This window comes from Athene noctua, chromosome 1 (genome assembly GCF_965140245.1).
Source record: "Athene noctua chromosome 1, bAthNoc1.hap1.1, whole genome shotgun sequence".
Classification (NCBI taxonomy): Eukaryota; Metazoa; Chordata; class Aves; order Strigiformes; family Strigidae; genus Athene; species Athene noctua.
The window spans coordinates 263884387-263900478 of NC_134037.1; the positions used below are offsets into that span (position 1 = coordinate 263884387).

Consider the following 16092-nt stretch of genomic DNA (forward strand, 5'->3'; position numbering starts at 1 on the left):
TTTTAGCTTCCTATAATTTTCCCTATATCTAAACTAACCTTCATTGCTGCATCCTAAGCCCAGAGCTGCCTCCTGTGAACAGAGAGATCAGATTATTCCTCTATCCTTGTGGAAACCTTTTTGAAGGAGGACACGATTATGTCCCTCTCCAGTTTATCACTCTTGGGTCAAAAATCCCAGCATCACCCCAAAATCATCTTTTCCAGCACTCCTGGACCATCTGCAGTTTATCCAAGCTTGAAGCAAATAAATTATTTTTGCAGAAACCCTCCTAGCACTGGGTAGAGTAGAAGAGCTATAGCAAGCTCTGCTCTCATTCATGCAAATTAGTACTGTCTGGCCTCATTATCAACCTAATTTTGGTTCCTCCTCTTCCCACAGCAGCCCAAGCCTTACCCAAATAGAGGGGGGAGTTCCTCTCGCTGGCAAAGTCATCGATGTAGGAGATCCCAAAGGGCTGGATGGGGACACCACCGATGCCCAGCAGTGCCTGGGCAATGAACATGACGAGGAGAACCTCGTGGTTCTCCCTGGCAGCATGGGGGGTGCAGCTGGCATTGCTGAGGTTCCCCCAGGACCCCAGCACCCCGGGCTGGCACAGGTCGGTGGTGTTGCTGAACACGCCTGCAATAACAAGGAGAGCGGGTCTGAGGAGCTCAGTCTGGAGAACAAACTTCTCTAAGATAGCAGCAAGCACATAGATACGCACTCAGTAGATGTCAGGTGAAAGAAAATGCAAAGTTCAGAGCTACTCTGCAGGTGTCCACAGCGAGATGGATGTGCATGCCACAAAAAGCCACCTCCATGGAAAAAGCCGAGCTGAGAACACTTCCAGGACCTCTGATCGATCGTGCAATAAAGGTAAGTGAGTAAACTGCAGCTTTTGTGAAGAGTTACCCAGGAAATGAAAATTCATTTTCCCCAGAAATAAATTACAAAGCTGCCTAAGTGAAAGTGCTGATTCTAGCACCCTCATCTTCCTGAAAACACCGGGGTAGGGGGTGGTGGTGTTTATAGCAGGATTTCCACAGTTATGCCCCAAATCATATGGAACTCCAAGTGCTCAGTGCAGGGCCACCTGCACCAGCCCTCCTGAAACGCATGGCTAATTGTTTCCAAGCTGTTGTTAGCACCTGACCCCTCTTTGCATCCATGAATTAATCACCTATTAAGTCTTCCTTTGGTGGCTGCAGCTGTGTGAACCAGCTGCGCTCTCTCTGATGAGCCAGAGAAAAGCTGTTTTAGCTGAAAGACTTGCTGGAGCTCATGGCAGTATTTGGGAAGGTAATGAGGGTGGTTTTCTCCTTTCTTTTCTCATCCCTTCACCTTCTTTCAGGGAGAAAAATACCAAATCCACCCTGACCTGCTCCTCCGTGAGTGATTTACAGCTGCACGTTTCTCACAAGAGGTTGATTTTCTGGTGGGGTCTAAAACCTCAAAACATCCCCTCAAAGGCAGCTCAGCTAGACAGGGGAAGAGAGATGAGATGCCCCACAAGCGTGAGGAGTTAGGTATGAAACCAACACTCCCTCACTGCAGACAACAGCATTTCACCCCCAAAGCTGCCCCATCGGGTTGAGTCAAGCTCATTCCTGTACCTCCTTTCCTTCCCGTAAAGGGCTTCAGTGTTTATGAGGCCTTATCTTATCGAAATTGTGAAAATAAGGGAGCAGTTCATGGGCATGGGGACAACTTGGCTCAACACACGGAGGATGAGAGCCTTGCTGCCCAGTGTTTGTCTGCTGCATGGATGTGCAGAAGACAAGGGCAATCAGAGGCACAGCCTGTGTTTTGGTGGGGCTCATGTGCTGTCCTGTGGTTCCAGCTGTCCCCTGGCTCTGCTTCCCACCATCAGCCATTGTCTCTTGGCACTGAGATGATTTCATCCTTGTAAAATTAAAATTCCTAGAGGGCAAACCTTCAGCTTCCAACTTCCAACCCCTTGAGGAAAAGTAATTTCCTTTATCTGTCCCAAAAGGCATAAAATAAGTTCCTAGAGTACCTACTGGCAATGGACCGGTCGTACTCGTAGGGTCCAGTTATGAAGTGGGGGAGAGACATGAGGAATGCGGCCAAGGAGACGAGGATGGCACCACAGCCGATGAAACGGGGTCTGTGCACTCGGCTCCCAAAGTAACTTATGAAGACGATCAGCAGCGTGTTCCCAACCTGCAGCAGGACACACGGACCAAGAGGTCTCATGAGGGAATGACAGGAGCGGGGAGAGAGCGTTCACAGGGCAGACCAGGAGAAGCAAGCTGGTTTTTACCTCATTGAAGGAAGCGAGCAGCCCTGATGTCTGGCTGGAGAGGCCGTATCGTCGCTCGATGGTTGAGATGGAGCTCTTCAGATAGCCAGAGACCAGGAGCTGGGAAAGCTGCAGGAACCCGTGGCAGAAAACAAAGAACTGCCAACACAAAAAGAGAGCATCCAGCATGTTTACTGTGTGCTGCAACATAACAAACGGCATGTCCTACACAAAGGCACAATTATTGAACATGAACCTTTGACCGTGAGCCTTTGAAATATTACCCCTGCTTCTGCCATCAGTGGTCATCTGAAATCAGGTCAATTAAATAGTCCTCTGCCAAAAATGACAATAGGGTTAGAATTTGCAAGGAGAGTGTCTTTTTCTTCAGCTGAAAGTGGCTTTGGGCAAACAGATCATTTCAGTTGGGACGCTGCTTGCTTGTGTTGGCCTCAACCCCAGGATCTAGCAGCAGAAGTGGAAGGTTGCACAACATTCTCACTTCCATCTGGCCTGAGGCAGGCAGCCATCCCCAGTGCTGGCAGGAGCTCTTCTGGGATGGGAACCAGCCCTTCCAAACACAGCAACAAACAGCTTCTTCAGAGAGAGAGTCAGGGGACGGTCAGGGAGAATATTTCAGACTTTCTGAATTCTTTTCCTTCTTGCGAAGCTGTGGATGTAAAGGACATGTCTCCTTTGGGAAAATATGATGGTTCTTTTCTACTCCCAGAAGGAAACCTTGTCAAAGACCATCATCTCCCAGAAAATCACCTGACCTCATCTCCACCAGAGTTTGGGACGTACTGGTGCTTGGCTGCACAGGTGAACGTGTGGCTCCAGCTGCCCCATTGAGAGCAGCATCCCTCCTCCTGCTCCTCACACAGGAGATTTGCAAGCATCTGTTTTGCCAATTATCAGGCCTGGCATAAAGGACACATCCAGCATCAAGATGAACCAATAACCAAATTGTATTTGACACAAAAGGGTCAGTCCATGGGTGAGCGCTGGGGGTACAAACAAGTCAGATTATACATAATTGACATCAATCCCAACAATCCCAATGACACCGCACAACCAACAATGGGTGGAATAAACAGTGAAATGCAGTTTCCCATAGAAGGGAGGAGAAACAACCAGGTCAACCAACCAAACACATCAGACCAAGGAAGCCACACACTGAATCTCCACACAGCCCGCGTTTACAAAAGCCAGACCTGAGTGGAGCCCAGTCCCAGGGAGGCGGGAGGTCCTTCCCCAACAGGGAACTCTGCACAGGGCATCCCCCTCACACACAGACACTGCCCCTCCTGCCAGGGGTCCCAGCTTTTATCCCTCAGTGGGACCCCTGACCTTGGGTTACTCACTGCGGGACCCCTGGGGCTCCTTTACCCAATGGCTCTGTCTGCCAGGCCGCAGCACCCTGGAGGGAAGCTTAAAGGGAAACTCACCCCCCTTTTGGGAAGGACTGTGGGAATCACCCCCATGTCAACCTTAATTTGGGGTTGGGGTTGAAACCCCGGCATTTCAGTGACAACGGAACTGCCCTAGGAGGGATGGAGACCACCTCCCCTTCATCCACAGGTCTGCAAAGCACCCAGCAAAGGAAAGTTGCTGGCAAGCAATCTCCTGCTCTGATGCCACGTGGCTCTCCACAGGCATCCTTCCAGTCCCCAAATGAGATAAAATAACCTAACCAACCCCAACTGTCCCATGCCCTAAGGAGAGGGACCATTCATTTCACTCTAAGACAGGCTGACTATCCCTGGGTCCTTGCAGAGCTGCTGCCCTCAGCCTTGGATGCTGCTCAAAGCCACGAGGTGCTGCTTTTGGTAGATGTTTTCCCAGTCGCTGGCCGGAGAGGGCATTTCCCTGGCTCTGGGTGTTTTGCAGCCAGCTCCCCCCAGGCAGGACTCTCGCCTGGAGGAGCTGCTCAGCCTGGCTTGGATTTCTGCTGTGTCTCATTCTGACCCGGGGCTGAATTGGGGTCACAGCCAAACTGGACTGCTCTGTAAGCAGAGAGACTCTTTACAGCCCAAAAAGGGAAAAAAAGAGGATGGTCAAGCCCCCTCAGCTCCCTGAGAACTAGAGCGCCAGGGTGTGGATACCACCTCTCAAAGTGACGTGTTGGCATCAGGCAAAGCAGGATGGAGTCCAGGGACCTTCCTCCTTCCAGTCACCACTGAGGGGTGCAACCATGTTTGGACTAGGAAAAAGCCACCCAGCCAAAGGAAAACTTTCCCCGAGTCAACTTTACTAAACCTCTTACATTCCTGCACGACATGTTGGCTACATCCAGGCGCTGTTCTCTTCCTGCACGAGGTCAGATGGAAATGTTGAAGCCACATTCATGTTTTTTTTCCAGGCATCCATAACACGCAGCCCAAGGGGTCTGCAAACCCAGAACCTTCATGGCACGTTGGTTTTACATCAGCTCAGCAGCTGCCCACCACCCCCCCTCATCCCCTTCAGCACAGGAGGTCAAAATGGGTTGGAAATCTGCTCTGTTATTCCCCTCTCTCTGGGCAGACTGAAGCACAGAAAGGACAAATGGCCCTGCAAAGGACTTGCAGTGGTTTGGTGTCAACACCAGGCAGGGACCCCAGTTCTCCTGGCTCCAGGGGCTGTTTGCCATCAGATCACAGTGCAGCTGGTGATCTGCCAGGAAAAGAAGGAACAGACTCATGGACTTCAGATCTGCTGGGGAGATACATGACCCTGTTTGTCTTTGGCTGCACACATGATGCTGCGTTGTGTCCTGCAGCAAAAATCACTTGTTTATATTTCTGTATCCGATCAAGACCTCTGGCTGCCTAACTTGCATGGTCTGGAAAGATGCTCTTCACACCTGGAAGGAGAGACCATATACTGACACCAGCGTGACCCTCAACCCTTGTAAACAGAGGGAGAGATTTTACTGAGGACCAACTGCTGCAGAGCATAAGCTCAGCTCTGCTTGAGAGCCCCAGGGCATCTCCAAGTTGCCAGAGGTCATATGGACATGCACACCAACATGCCCTTCTCCTGTTCCAGGAGATCTCAGCAGGGCTAACCCTACAGGCAAAGCCTCCTTTCATCTAAATCCTTCCCTGCCAGCAGAGCCTGCTTCTTCATACTCCCAGCAAAAAGAGGGAGAAGCAGCAGACAAGAAAGAAAGAAGGCAACACACTAAAATCAAATTATCCCTGCTTATCAGCTTCCAGGAAACGAACCTCCCAGCCTAGAGCATCGCTTTCCACCCTCTCAAAGTACAGGCTGGGAATCCTGTCCATGCGACGAGCCTGACACGAGCTTGGAAGAGGGGTGTGACACTGTTTTGCTGATGAAGGATGCCAGTTAAACTGGGACACCAGACTGAAAAGAGTAGGCGCATTTTACTAGTGATAACCAAATAATGTAACAGAGTAAAACATGCAGTAAGAAAAGGCAGAATAATGCACCTAAAGCAATAAATAGGAAAATGCAGGGTAATGCATCAAATCATTACTACCTGAGAGAGAGAGAGCAGTGGTTAAGGAGGATCCATCACCACCCGCACCCGTTCCCAGCATCCAGCCCCGCAGTCCCTGGGCAGCCCCGGGTGCAGCGAGGGTTTGCAGAGCCTGTCCCGGCAAGTGGGGGTCCTACGGGGTGCGTCCACCCGCAGCTGAGGCCTCCAGAGCCGCTGTGAGCGGGCCCGGCCTTATACACCAGAGATGGGTGAGCCAGCGCAGCCGGCACCTTTGTTTTGAGCAGGAAATTTCTGGTTCCATTCTCCTGTTGGATTCCACCCAAAGCCTGGCCAGGGCCCAGCGGGGAAACCAAGGCAGTTTCTGACAAGGGCAGATACTCGGGTTCTCAGCCCTGAGCAAGGCTGAACAAGGGACGCTGGACACATTCTCTCCTCACTCCTGATTCTATTCCGCCTGAGCTGCACCCTTCCCCAGGCAGCTTACACACTGTGGTAAGGATTACAGACTGGTAGCAGCTTCGGCTTGGGCCTGTTGGTCAGGCGGCAGCGGTTCAATGTTTCAGCACTTGTTCCACCAGCACAGGGGGGTTGTGGTACCTCAGTACAATACCCGCTAGCACAAGGGTTATCAGTTATACATATACAGGATTCATCTCTCGGGCAACTCCGGCTTAGGCCTGCTGTCCAACCTTAGCACTTCAGACACCAAGAGCCACGATTCAGGTCTCCTCCATTTCAGTGTGTGGTTGCAAGCCCAGTTTTGGTTGAGCCCCAAAGGTTGAGTCTATACTTATTGATGAAACAGGCTGGGGGCCATTCTCTGCTGCCAAGGCCAGTGGGAATGGAAGAGCCTGCATCCATCCCCCCAAACCCACTAAGCCTTCAAAATAGGGCAGTTTCACCCAAAATACTTGCCGGGAATGGTCCCCAGTCCTCAGCTCCCCAGTTTTTCAGGAAAGTAGTAGCTGGTCCAGGGCCAGGTCATGGAGTAGGTGGTAATTCAGAGGTACAGCCAGATGAGCTGGAATGCTGAGGTCTGCTTGGGGTCTCAGCATGCAAAATGGCCCCTCCATCCTTGGAGGAACCAATCTGGGGACCGGTGTCAATGTGCCTAGCTGTGCTCCCCCAGCCTGTGCTGGGGTGAAGGTGCAGGGCAGGCTCGGGGATGTGCCCAGGGACACCACCACGCCCATCATAAAAGGGTTTGGGTTTTCTCGCAGCAAGTATTTAGGATCCATCTTCCTACACTGGAAGAAGGATCCGGGCCTCTCTGCAGCCCACAATCACCACCTATGTCCTCCCCAGTCTGCTTGGGTCTAGGGGATGCACTCCATGCCACAGCCTTGGAGGGCAGGACTTCAGGGGATGAACATCCAGAGCTGGAGTGCTGAGAGCTCCTTCGCTGAAATCGGCGGTGCCTTTTTTTAGGCTTATCTTTCCCTTTTCTGGAGGAGAAAAGCAGTACTGCAGGTCCTGGGGAACGGAGAAGAGCCAAACCTAGGTCAGTGCACGGCTCTGAGGAGCTCGTTGAGGACATCCTGAGGGGATTAAGGAAACTGGAGGCAGAGGATGGGAGCCTGGGTAAGGCCGGGTGCTGGTGGGGTTAGAGACAGCCCAGAAGAACCCTCAGGTAGGCACCGAGTCCCGCTGAGGGAGTGAGGGCGGTGAAAGAGCTGCAAAGGCATCTGGCCACAGCAAACAACAGGATGAAACCAAGGGAAGGAAATCCCCAGAGGCTGCCCAGCAGAGCTTCCTAAGATCGAGCTGTCGATAACAGTTTTAATTAAACATTTCAATCTCTTTTCTTCAATGCATGCCTTTAAAAAAAATTAGTTCAAACAACCAGATACATTAGAGGGGTCAACATCTAACGCTTCTGCACTTTGTGTGTTGAAAGAGCCTTGGTCTTTGCTCTTTAAAAAAAAAAAAAACAAAACCTGGATACCCAGATGGTAACTGCACCGGCTGCTGCACAAAAGTTTTTCAGCACAAGTCAGAACCCCAGAGCAAGCAGGGGAACATTTAGAACGTCACAACTGAGATGGAAATGGTTGAGAAGGAAGGAAAAACCAGGAATGTGAAGCCCATTGCCTGCATTTTCTCCAGCTTCTGCAGTGATTCTAAGTCAACTGGTTCGGGGAAAATGTCACAGAAAAACTCATTTTTTTGCAGGATCTGCCAGACTTTCTGTGCTTCCCTTTTCTCCATGATGGTGATTCACTTTCCTAAGGTAGCAAAGTGGGAGGTCTCGCAATTAAAGCTCTGCAAGGCCAAGTCTACTTCTTGCTCCTCAGGGGGACATTGTGGGCAACCACCCTAACCACGGGGCTTTCTTAGGCTGTGGAATATTTTAATGAGCGAGAAGTAGAGAGCTGGTAATTACCAGTGTGCAATTTCCAGTTGTAGCTGTGATGATGGTGGCGGGTGGTCAAGCCCCAGCAGTGTGTCTATCAGGGGGCTCCTCTGGAACCTCCTGTGGTATTTGGTGCAGGGCTTGACTTCGTGCAGACTCAGAAGCCATCCTTCACTTTTCTCAGCTAGATCTGGGAGAGAGCCCATGCCACAGGGCACGCAGATCCTCTGCATCCTCTTTCTGTGCCATCTAGTTTCTTTTCCCAAGGACTTGAGGCTGGAGTCCCTCCACGCCTGGACTTGGGACTGGTGGGATCGGCCAGCCTGGGTCTGATGGGCTACCCCAGCAGCAGGAGAAGATCAGAAGGTGGCCTGGGCCTGCAGACACCACCCTTTTCCCAAGATCTGGGCCCTGACAGCAGGACCTACCCACAGAAAGACAGGAGCAGCCCCAGAGCTGGGTGGTCCTAGAAGGAAGCGCAGCTGTCTGGCACCTCTCTTCCATTATGGGCCAAGCCACGCTCACATCCTTTCCCCTCTACAGCAGTAGAATTAAAACAACTCGGAGAATCCAACCGAGCGCTTGCGTAGGTTGAGGAGGAAGGAAGGGAGAGGTTTTTTAATGGATTTTTTTTTTTTTTTTCAGTAAACATCCGTGAATCATTATCAGAAGAACCTGCTCAGGCTCTGTGTGGGGATAACATCAAACATCGCACTAGACCAGGGCCAGAGGGTCCTTGGTACTGATGTACCCCTGCCAAAAACAACCTCCCTGCAGCGCCAGGGCGCAGAGCAACCTTCCTCCTTCAGAGATGTGCCACCGCCGCTTCCCACCACCAGCGAGGCACGGACAGTGTCCAAGGTACCTTCCCAGTGCCCCAGAGGGAAGAGCAGCATCCCCGCCAGGCCCTCGCTGAGGTGCCCTCACCCACAGGCAGCCACGTCCCAACTCAATGTCTACACCCTCTGCAAGCAGCACTGGGATCAGAGCGTCTGCGCTCTGTGACAAGTTGAAAGAGGAGTTTCCCTGCACTCGCACGCTCTCAGAGGAGCATGCTCTCATGGCTTTTCTGCTTTTTTCTGTCTTTTTGAATGTATTTTTGCAGGCTTTGCTCTCCTAAGCCTTACATCGTGTCAGGGAGGTATTGCTGCTCCCACTCCACATGTGTAAGAGAACACAGAGATGTACTCAGATCTAAGCAGCCAATAAATTGCAGAACTGGGGACTAAACACCAACATCTCCTCTCTAGGTGGTCTGGATGAAAACTCACAAAGCTTCGTTTGTTTCTAGTGTTGATCATGCAGTTTGGCAACAAATCCTCCATGTAAGGGCACTGAGAGCTGCACACAGAGTCTTGCCCCAGTTGTCACAGGGAAGTCCCTATTACACTGTTTCCATGGGTTTGGGAGACTTTTGTGGCTATTTTAAGAAACGGTTTTGTGCTTCAGCACGTGATAAAATCCCATGCGCTGGGCTGAGCTTACAGAGAGGAGAAAATTAGTCTGGGAAGAATCAGCTTGTTTAATTGAAACCAGTTGTGTGTAAGCGAGCACAAGTCCCTGCCACTGCACAGATCCTGTTGTAATAAAGGCACGGGGTAGGAACAGCTCTAGTTTGTTCTTGAACTACAGCACAGAGCAGAAAGTATCAAGGGCTGGAGCTCCCACAGAGGGTGAATGTCCTCAGCCAGCTCCTCGATGGCTTTAGGAAGAGGGAACATGCACGCCATCCCTTGAGGAGGGGTGTTGGAGCCACAGCTGTGTCTGCAAATGAACCTGGAAGCCACCTCTGGGGCATGAAGGTCATCAGGCACATCCTCAAGGTGCAGGATGGCAACCAGCAAGGTCTAGCAGGGATGGGAAACACGTGTCCTTGCCGTTCCCCTGGGGCCGTTCACCTTCCCACACGTGTCCCTGCCAGGAGGGGTTTCACCCACCTTGTCAACAGCACGGTGCCTGAAAACATGTGCACCTCAAATAACCCAGCAGGGACCCCTTGAGCAACCACAGTCTTCAGATGTCCAACTGGCCTTTCAAATCTTCCAGATATCCCAGTTTTATTGGACAAAATCTCTATATTGACTACAACGCACTATGCTTTACTGCCCGGCGAGTCATCGCTCTCAGTCTGACTCCTCTTCATTTACGGGAGAACTGGTGCCGTAACACACATAATCTTTCAGAAAAAATGTCTCCATCACAGGATCCCAAACTTCTCCTCCACGTCTTTGAAAAACCCTGCAGGGAGGCAGCTCTTTGGCAAGACCGCTCTTCCCGAACTTGTGTGTCCAGCATGGAATGCTTAATGCTCCTTGAAACCAAGACAAGATGTTGGACTTTAAGGGATGCAGCAGCAAAGATATTTAATCTGCTCTGAGGGACTGCAGGAATTCATGCCAGGTATCAATAAAGGCTCAGGGACCTCAGCCCCAGGAGCATTCCCCAGAGGATGACTTTGAGTTATGCCTCTCAGCTGCATTTTGACACGTGGCAATTCGTTTTCATGATGCAGTCTCTCTGGAGATATATATATATATATATATATATAAATTGCAGCGCTGTGATTTTTGGTCCTTCAGCCACTTCAAACACATAAACCACATTGTGCAATAGCATTGCGTTTCTGCAAGAATCATTCAAACCCTGGTCTTGAAGTTATGTTTTCGGAGGGAAGTCATTTAGAAACCGGACAGGGTGACCTAACTTCTTGAAAAAAAAAAAAAAAAAAACCACAACAGATCTTGGGAAAACATCCTGTGCTGAGTATAACTGTGTCTTTTGGTAACACGCATGGTTGGGTCACCTCTGGCTTAGGGGTAAAAACAAGTCCTTCAGCAGTTTAATGAGAATTATACAATTGGAAGAGAGAATTTGCTCTCCTTGGCCACGAGCTGCAGCCGGGATAACGCCTGGCGATGGCTTCAACAAGGCTGATGCCAGCCTGCTGGGACTGCAATCATCCCTGCAGCCTCCTGCAAGGCTGCTCTGACCTGGAAGGATTAATCAGGGTTCCCCTGCTGAGCTTTGCAAGAAGAAACCCAACAGCAGGGTGTCCATCAGGACAGAACTGGTCTCCACCAAAATCCCTCACTTTCTGCCCTTCTCCGGGTGGGTTCCAGGGACCCTTCAGAAAGCCACAATCTCCAGCAGACAGGGGCAGTTCAGAGCTGCCCATTGCCCAGCCCAGGTCTGGCTGCAACACTCCCCGCCAAGAGTTTCCTCTACCTCTACCTTCACCGATACCTTGGCTCAGCAAAATAGATGTTGGTTCTGCTCACAGACCCGAGCTGACTTTTCCCCCTCAGCAGCTTTAATCTTTGAAGTTCCAAACCCCGTTCAAATATCTCCAGAAGGAAAAATCAATGGGACTTTACTTTTAAAGATAATCTTGCTGGTAAGTAAAAGCAAAACAAAAACAACAACAACAAAAAAACAGCTGAATGGACTGAAAAGAGGATTGAGGGAGAAACCTCAGGACTGTGTGGCACCAAGCTCTCCCCTCTTCTGTGCCTCCAGCCTCTGCAGCTCTGGTAACCCTCTGCCTCAGTGAGTTCTGAGCTCATTTCCCCTCTGTCACAAAGGATGAGGGTGATTAAATTCACCAGCTTTTGTAAACAAACAAACAAACAAACAAAATCCAAAATCTTCTCCACAAAAGTGACAGAGAAATCTTAAGACTTTAACACTGGCTGCCACTTTTTGCTCCACAGCCTGGTGAGACTCTCTAATGAGTCAGGTAATAGGCTTCCACCAGCTACATTGAATGTAGCAATAAATGGATAATAATGCTATGGTTACTGAAAAATTGCAACTATTCAGCCAAAAAAAAGAACAAATCTGATGGTGAAGGACAGAGGGAGCCACCCCAAGTGCAGCCCGTGGTTCTGCAAAGAGCTTCCCAAACATTCAGCCGAAGCGAGGTTTGTATGACTGGCTCTGGCTTACGTTGTTAAATGAAAAGATAACAGAGAGAATGAAGAATCTGACCTCCCATCTTACCAAGTCCCTTCCAACTCTCCCGAGGAAATGAAACCATCGTTTCCTGCACACGCTTGCAGTGACATGCTAAGAGAAGCTCATGCTAAATCACGTATGTGCTTACTGCACGTGTGCGGAGACAATCCCCAAACCTGTGGCTGCATAATAACAGAAAAAACATTTTCCATCTTGTTCCCTGTTTATTCACCCAGCAGGTTTCGATTTCTCCCACATCGTAGCACCTTCGGCTCCCTGAGATGTCTGTGTCTCCAGCTCCCACCTCGCAGCAGTCTATTCCCACAGCAAAACACTCCGTACCTGTCATCTCTGTTCAAACAAGAGCATCTCGAAAGCCGGTGTTCACAAGCTCAAACTATATGCTCCGTTGAACATAGCAATTGTCATCCAGCTAGACGGACAGCTGGCTTAGTTTTAGTTTCCTGCTTCCTTGTGATCTGTGAGAAAAGAGCACAAACCTTCCGAAATGTCCTTTTTGTAGAAAAGAAGGTGGAAAAATGAACGTGAGTCTGATGCAAGCTGAGCACCCGCTTCTTTCGACATCACCGGGGTCAACGCTGATTATTTAATTTTCACAAGCAAATGCTTGTCTTATCAAAATGTTTGCACCTTTTCTTCGTTTGAGTGGTGCTACACTTCTCCAAAAGTACCTTGCAGCAGACCAGCAGTTGCACAAGTGATCATCATCGTTACACAGGGTTTTTTTCAAAAAAAATGCCATTAGCACTATACAAAGAGAAAGGGATTCCCCACCACCTCCGTAACCCAGGATCCTCTGCAAACAACTGAGAATGCAAATAAGGAGCTGAGGAGCCCCCCTGGCGCCCACAGAGCCGCAGGTAGGAGGCAAGAAGCCATGTGTGTGTGCAGGCAAGCTCAAGGTCAGTGTGCTAATCCCAAACAGGCAGCTCTGGCCCCACCACCAGAAGATCTCAGCTTCTACTGCATCCAGCCTCACGCTTCTTCCCAGCTTTGATAAGGGGAGAAAAAAGGACCTTCGCCCAGCTTTTCCCATGGCTCAGTAGTTTGGGTGCCCTGATTTGTGGAAAACAGACTCTACACGGCAGGGATGTTGACTCCAGCGCCGGGGTGCAAGGGGATCTCTCCACACAGCTCGCACCCGCACTGCACATTTTACCAACAACTGGTCGAGTGTGGATGTCCATATTCATCGGGTTCCATCACACAAACACCCGTGTGCAGGATGAGGCTGGGTCAGTTCTAGAGGCCGGTGGCAGCAGTTGATATTCTCTTTGCACCTGCCCATTGCCCGTGGGGCGCGTCTCTGGGGCGCCTTGGGAGGAAGGCTCGTGGTCTTTCTCACCTTGTATTTTTCCCCAGAGCATGTGCAGACTCTCTTGGCCAATTTCTTGTCCAACAAGAGTGTTTTTCAGCCGGTTTACACATTCTATCTTATCTAAAGGTACCAATGGAACTTCTCCCGTCCGTACGCGGCTACCTTTACTCATTAGCAAAATTCTAACTCGTTAGAGCACACCTGTTCCTCGAGGGCAAAAGTATAATTTTTGCTGAACACTGCAGTTCTTGGTAGACTTTCACAGTGAACTGCTTTGTTTTGATGGACACAGTCATCCTGGGCAAAATTCCACAGAACAGTCTGGGCAAGCAGGATTCTTAGCAACATTCAAAAATACTATAAATTGCTATAAGTAAGTAAATAAGTTGCTAAGCAGTTTGCTATAAGAAAAGAAGTAAGTCTCAAAACAAGCCATCTTTCTCTGTATCAGCCCCAGGACAGAGGGAACATGGCTTCATGCCCACGTTAGCAAGTCGAGCTGGTCCTCTGCCTTCCCCGGGCACCCATCAGACGGCCGTGCAGCAGTGACCACCCCCCCACCCCCCCCGCCGTTCCCACCACAACCAACTTCTGGGGCTTCTCCAAAGGGCTTCACGAAGTCCACCCGTCCGGCTGCCTGCACCGGGCCTGGCAGAGCTCGGGGGTGGAGGTGTGGGGGAACCACCCCCCTGCCCAGCCCCAGCCCCACAACAGCAAAGCAGCCGGGTGAGCTTGGGGTCAGGCAGCGCTGCAGGGCAGGGGACCTGAACCATCGCTCAGGACATATGTTTTCAATAAACTCAAGCAAAGGCAGGGTTTAAGTCAACTATTCCTTGCCTAAATGAGGACTAATACCCAAAGCTTTGCAGGCTGCTTTGTGCTAAGCTCCAAGAGCGAGCATCGATTCCCCTTTTCCTCCACTGCTGCTGCCCCCATTACATACATGCATTTATCATGGATATCATAGAAAAATTATTTCCACAAAGACCGAGGCTCATAGCTGCTTTAAGATCTGGGATTTGTTTTTTCTAAACGTTTGCTTTGTGGTCTGGGAGTTTCACTGACAGAAGTTAAATACACCAGAAGCTGAAAGTTCAAACTTGCATTGCAACATCGCCGTCCTGCTTCTTGCTTTTGGACGGAGGCGGCCGCACATCCAGTGGTATTTCTGGCATTTTCCGAACACGTTTGGTAAACAGAAATCCTATCAGTGCCTTCTGCAGAAAGCTAAACTCCTCTTTACCAGGCCAGTAATCTAAGGGGGGATTAGAGAAAGCAGGAGGTATTTACCTTGATACTGAGAAATGGGTTCCTGCAGAGTGTTTTCTGGGAACGATCCGGATAGCTGCTCTTCGTAGCGGTACTTGTCATTCTGTCAGGTCTGCTTTATCCACCTGCCAGAATAAATCATTCAGCACAATGCTAAGTTGCTCTGCCTGAATTCGCCTTGCCTAGCGCAGCAAAATCCTGTCATGCTTTGCAAACACCCACAGATCGTTGGAAGCAATTATTAATTATTTGTGTTTTTCACTTGCTCTTAGCACTTTGCTTCTGCAAAGCAGCAAAGCAGCATGCAAAACACTAACGTGCTAATCACCAGAGCACCCGAGAGGTTAAAAATTATCAATTATTTCATTTCAAAGCAACAAAGTACTGCTTGGGCAGGGATCCCAATATTTCTGAATTCCAGCCACACTAGAGCATAACTGGGGCTAAGGCTGTTCAACATAATCACAGACAATATCATTTAAACATTATCTGGGTGATTGATGTTTAACATCCTTATCAATGACCTGGGCGATGGGGCAAAGTGCACCCCCAGTCAGTTGGCAGGAAGACTGGGAGGATCAACTGACACAGTGATGGTTGTGCTTCCATCCAGAGGGACCTCAACGGGCTGGAGAAATGAGCATCCAGAAGGACCTCAATGGGCTGGAGAACCTGACGAAGTTCAGCCAGGAGAAGTGCAAAGTCCTGCCCCTGGGGAGGACCAAGCCCAAGCACCAGCACAGTCTGGCTCTGCAGAGAAGGACCTGGGGTTGAACACGAGCCAGCAACACTCCCTCAGAGCAAGGAAAGCCGGCCAGGCTGCATTAGGAGTGTTGCCACCATCTCCAGAGGTCACTTCCAACCTCAGCCGTCCTGTGATCCTGTAATAATCATTTCAATACCCATAGGAGGAAGGTGGGCGGTTTTACTGTCCCAAGGTATGGGACTCTAACTGCTCTCATCAACCCCTTCAGATCTTTGAATCACACAAGACATCTCGGCTTCTTTTTGTCTGGTATCAACCACACACCTAGATCAACCATGTCAATTAATAAACCTATTAATAAGCAATTAATCTCCAGACCTCCCCTAATTCCACCCTGAACCCCAGCCACAAGGTGCATCCCAGGGTCTTCATACAGCGCCTGGGGCAGGCTCTATTCTCCACTGTGCTGGTGCAAATCTCATTGAGCTTTGTTCTCCTTCTCATGGTAGTGCAGCTCCACAAACCCCGGAGCAGCTCCTCTGACTTGGTTAGACAGAACCCTGTTAGTCTAACCTCGGTTAGACCAGGATCCAGCCTCTGCATTATCTATTGCACTATATTAAGCTGCCTTAACTGTCTAGGTATGTCTGCAATATTCATTACACCGTGAGTTGTAGCTGAAGGTCAGTGCTACGAAGTGAGAAAAATATCTGCAGCCCTGAGATAGGAAAAGGGGTGAGAGGTAAAACCCAGCTGAGCATCAGCCCGGCCCTTG

General features: G+C 50.0%; 1 protein-coding gene across 2 annotated transcripts in view; it reads right to left on the minus strand.

The window, feature by feature from the left end:
* The window catches only part of SLCO2B1 (solute carrier organic anion transporter family member 2B1), a 66470-nt gene that overhangs the window by 37446 nt on the left and 12932 nt on the right, over positions 1-16092 (minus strand). For both annotated transcript variants that reach the window (XM_074919359.1, XM_074919351.1), the window contains exons 2-5: positions 14633-14736; positions 2270-2407; positions 2007-2169; positions 397-624 (exon numbers count right to left, since the gene is read on the minus strand). In XM_074919359.1, the coding sequence (XP_074775460.1) occupies positions 397-624; positions 2007-2169; positions 2270-2407; positions 14633-14713 (610 nt within the window). In that variant the 5' untranslated portion in view covers positions 14714-14736. The remainder of the gene's footprint in view (positions 1-396; positions 625-2006; positions 2170-2269; positions 2408-14632; positions 14737-16092) is intronic.